Below are 4,770 nucleotides of genomic sequence, written 5' to 3'. Positions count from 1 at the left end.
GCTTAGTTCTCCGACTAAGCTAAAGATTTCATATATCGTTCATCCTTGATTTGTAAAGGTAGAAACTGCAAATTTATAAGATCATGTATCAGAATTATGCATATACTACAAATTAACATGGAAGGATGAAAGCTTACGAAATGGATGCTCTTTAATTTTGAAGACTGTAAAACCAGATGAGGGGACGATCAAGCATTTGCTGCTAGTTATTGACACTTCTTAGTAATGCATACATGTGATATTTGAGTTCAAAATGCAAAATTTATTTGTATATCAAAAATAAAAAATTAATATAATATTTTATTTAATAAAATTCAAAATTTGATTTTTTTTGGGAACATGTGTCTTCATAGAAAATATGTACTATGTAAAAACAATTAAGCATCTCCAATGATAAAAATAATGACCTGATAAAATGGTTAATCATTGAACGTAGATTGAAAGAATGTTATATATTTTGAGCTTGGTTCTAGAGGTCAAAAGTATCTGGAGGTCCCAAATTCAAATTCAAGGAGGAATAACCCCCCCCCCCGGTGGCCCTGGAGGTTCAAATGCGGTGATTCCGAGCTATCTGTAAAGCAGATGTTTGCTCTGAGATTAGTCTGTTCGCATAACGAATTGGATATCTAGGTTAATAAAAAAAAAAGAATGCTATATATATATTACTCTTAAATTATCATGTATTTACATTTTTCATTATGTTACCTTTAATCAATAATGCTTCATTTATTATATACATGAAATAAAATTATTATCATTTTTAATAAAATACATTATTGAAAAACACTCGTAAGTACGATCAAATAACACCAATATGGAATATTAAAAACACAAATAGTTTAAAGTATATATAGTTTATATTTACAGAAAAATACATATTATTAGGTTAGGTTTAGTTTTTCAACATCGTATTGTGAAATTTTAATTAAATTGCATGTTGTTGTTAAATATTATTTGTTTAAAAAAACATATTAGGGATTAAAATAACAACAAATTATAGGAGTTTTATAAAACATTTCAAATAAATGAGGATAATTTATGTATGTTTATTAAAAATGAATTAAAAATACAAAAAGAAGTTTTGAAAGATTTGACCATTGGAGTAAGTATTTGAATATGGGTTTTTATGTAGATCAAATCTTTTAAAGACTTGACCATTACGGATGTTTTTTTCATTAACCTGGATATCCAACCTGCTATGCGAGCCGACTAATCGTAGGACGACCACCTGCTTTGCAAATAAACCGGAGTCACCGAATTTGAACCTCCGTGGCCGCAAGGGGATTTTTATTCCTTCTTAGATCCTGTGACCTCCTGGTACTTTTGACCTTTGGAGCCAAGCTTAACCACTCAGCATGTAATCAAACAAACTAATCTTTCAAGTCACTTCCCAATTAATTACACTCGCACTCTCTATATATGTAATTCACATTTAGACGCTATAACTCGCATATAACTTCTTTTATAGACATAGAGCCCTCTCTATCTTTGGTTACCCATCTATGTCGGATATGCTTTTAGTCAAATTAAGACTCTAAATAAGCCATAATTTTTAACATATTATTAGTGATTTGTACTTAATAATTCATAGATGTTATACTTTTGAAATTAGAAGAGTTTTTTCTTACCTAAATGCTTTATAAGATATATATTATGTTTAGCCAACACTAAACAACTGTACAAGCTTAGTTGGATGATAAACATGTAGCCTAGATACAGCTATAAATCAAGGGACTGAAAGTGGAAACTGTTAAACCATAAGATACATATATGTAAGTTTTACTAAACCATATATTGATAAATGGAGATAAGAGTGATTCATCCAGCAAAAACTCCAACCACTTCCAAAAGCAAGAAAGGTGTAAATCTTTGGACCCATTGACAACTACTTCAAATTTCAGGCTCTTAAAGTCGTCTAATCTTACCCCAGATATGGAACTTCCTTCACCAATGTCTTCCTACACCAGTATAGAATTTTCCCCCTTGTCTCTTTGTTCATGGGATGAGCTTCTTTTCTCTCACCATATGATCTCCAAATTCCAAATAAAAGAAGAAGAATACATATTTTCCCATGATCGCAATGAGGATCAGTATGAGCATTCATTCAAAACAGGTCCAAACAAAACCTTACACAACGACAATGAGACCTTAGAAGTGATCGCAAAGCCAAAAGAAGAGCCTGAAGTCCAGAAAAAGCGGTTCATAGGCGTCCGAGAAAGACCCTGGGGAAAGTTTGCAGCAGAGATAAGGGATTCCACTAGAAATGGGATTAGGGTTTGGCTGGGGACATTTGATAGCGCGGAAGAGGCAGCTTTAGTTTATGATCAAGCAGCATTTTCGATGAGGGGTTCCTTGGCTCAACTCAACTTTCCAATGGAGAGAGTGAAAGAGTCTCTAAAAGGGAAATACTACAGTTGTTTCAAAGATGGATCTTCACCAGCAGCAGCTATAAAGGAGACTCACAGGGTGAGAAGGATTTCTAAAAGCAAAAGAAACAGTAAGCTTCAAGTGTGTTCAAAAACTCCTGTGGTTTTTGAGGATTTAGGATCTGATTTGCTAGAACAGCTCTTGTTTACATCTGAGAGTTTTAGTTCTAGTTCTAGTTCTAGTTCTAGTACATGTTCATAGATTCGATTTACCATATACTTTGTGAACCAGTTTTCTGTCGTTTTTGCAACTTCTACGTTTTTCAACAAGTCATGATCTGAGAGTTGAAGTACCAGTAACTATTTATGGATTGACTTATGATATATTTTTCTTTCTTTTTTGCTGGTTCCTTATTAGTTATTATTACTTCCACCTTTCCTTTAATATCTGTTTTGAAATTTGATTTTTTTTCCATTTAAGCACAATCAGTTTAATATTAATATTGTTACTATAATAACAACGATAATAGTTGATGTAATTATAAATCTAGACCAAAAAATATAATTAATAATATATGGTTGGTAATAAATTAATTACAAATTTTCTTTAAGGGACCACAATTATTTAATTTATGATTTATACTAAAACCATAAATACTTGTATTAACTATAAATAAAGATGAAGCCTTAATAAAAGCAACTAGAAAAAGAAATAAACACCGATAAATGGAAATGGCCAACAAAAAACATCTAGGAAACCAAGTCCGACCGAAAAGGGTCGCAACATCGATCTATGGTCTGTCTTAACTTGACTCAGAAAAACTGCCAACGTGCTATCATTTATTTAGAAGTAATGTTTTTGGGTTGATCCAGATGAACTGTTGGAGGGAAATACATGATCCTTTACGTGTCTCCAGAATATTATGCTCCAACCACCAACACCAACACTAAAAGCTAAGCCTATTACACATGCTCAAGTGTCCAAGATAATCTAACTAGATGTCTCAGAGTTTGAATGTATGTATTTCCTATTTATTAACCACCAAAAAGAACATGCTGATTGGCCAGTTTTTAAATTCAGATGCTTTTTTTTCCTGTCTTCTAACAAATAAAAACCAAGTGAAACCTAGTGAGTTCAATTCTATTGGTTTTCAAAGGGAATCAGTCACGAGGACCAAGTCCACTGGCATCTATCTAGTTTTGAATGATTCATAGTGTATTTCATTTTCTTTATGCAACCAACACCATAGATGCATATATGTTTAAGTCACCTAAAACGTGCCTTTCAATAGAACCCACTTATTTTGAGACAACATAATTACAGTTCAATCTTGTTGAAGTTATAATGATAGTGTAAGAATTGGATGGATTAATTATTATCAACAAATTAAAGAAGATAGGGTAATGTAAAAATTATTGACAAAGGTAGGATAGATAAGAAATGATAGATGATGAGTGTTTGTATTTCTGTATGTTCATTGGTATTTGTATACATCTTATAGTCAACTAGCATAATTAATCTAATTGTCCTAATAGGACGTCAAAATCGGGTTTATAAGACCTCAAAATCGGTTTTATACGTCAAAATCGTCTAAACGTCCTAATAGACAGTTTTATAGGACTTACGTTTATAAGATCAAATTATTGTACTTCATATGTAAAAGGGTTATAATAAGTTTATAGAATGCAAAGGGCTTTTTGCCCCAGCTGATCAGTAATCCAACATTTTTAGAGGTCAAGAGTTCGAAACTCATCAAATGTGAGGAGTCTGTGTAAATTTCATTTGCCATATTTAAATATAATATATATTTATATGGTGTTTTTGAGCGTTTTACAAGCTTATTAGAACATTTTTAAAGTAAAAGGTCCTATTAATTAGCTTTTTATAGAACATTTTTTAGAATACTTGTTTTTGTAAGACATTTTTTAAAATAATATCACAAAAACTTAATAGGACGTTTTATTTAAAAAGTCTCATAAAAGACTCGTTAAGATGTCCAAAAGCATTCCATAAATTATTGCAACACATTTACATAGGACATACAATTGTCTGGTTATATATACATGATTTGGTTGTATGTAGAGTGTTTATTCATGATCAACCCTACTGATTCATCATTCCCTAGCAAGATGAAGATTTGTAAATGATACAAATTTTCATCTCGGATAGATCAAGAATGCAACGACCTTGTTACATGCTAACCCCTTAGTTAAGAAATCTTTTCTTGGCAAACTAGTAGGATATATCAACATAATTGTGCTTAATTGCATAGTTGGTTTATCGTCATAGTAAACTTCTAAGATGGGATATTGAAACTCGTATTTATATAACTCTCAGTGGTGTTAAGCTAAGGGACTATAATTAACGGCCCCTTGCTTCCTTGACTCATAGGTTCTCGATGTT

General features: G+C 31.8%; 1 protein-coding gene across 1 annotated transcript; it reads left to right on the top strand.

The window, feature by feature from the left end:
• The first annotated feature begins 1,877 nt into the window (after positions 1–1,877).
• Positions 1,878–2,723, top strand: LOC112512626 (ethylene-responsive transcription factor 1B-like). Its single transcript, XM_025118681.1, has one exon. The coding sequence runs from the start codon at positions 1,933–1,935 to the stop codon at positions 2,626–2,628; it is 696 nt and encodes a 231-aa protein (XP_024974449.1). The 5' UTR covers positions 1,878–1,932; the 3' UTR covers positions 2,629–2,723.
• Positions 2,724–4,770: the final 2,047 nt, after the last annotated feature.

The sequence above is a fragment of the Cynara cardunculus genome (assembly GCF_001531365.2).
Source record: "Cynara cardunculus var. scolymus isolate 2C chromosome LG 5, CcrdV1, whole genome shotgun sequence".
Classification (NCBI taxonomy): domain Eukaryota; kingdom Viridiplantae; phylum Streptophyta; class Magnoliopsida; order Asterales; family Asteraceae; genus Cynara; species Cynara cardunculus.
Note: the sequence above shows the minus strand (reverse complement) of the source record. Positions and strands in the feature narration are given on the sequence as shown.

Bases quoted from the DNA above. Each gene is read 5' to 3' on its own strand.
- LOC112512626 (XM_025118681.1), top strand. From the start codon at position 1,933: ATGGAACTTCCTTCACCAATGTCTTCCTACACCAGTATAGAATTTTCC.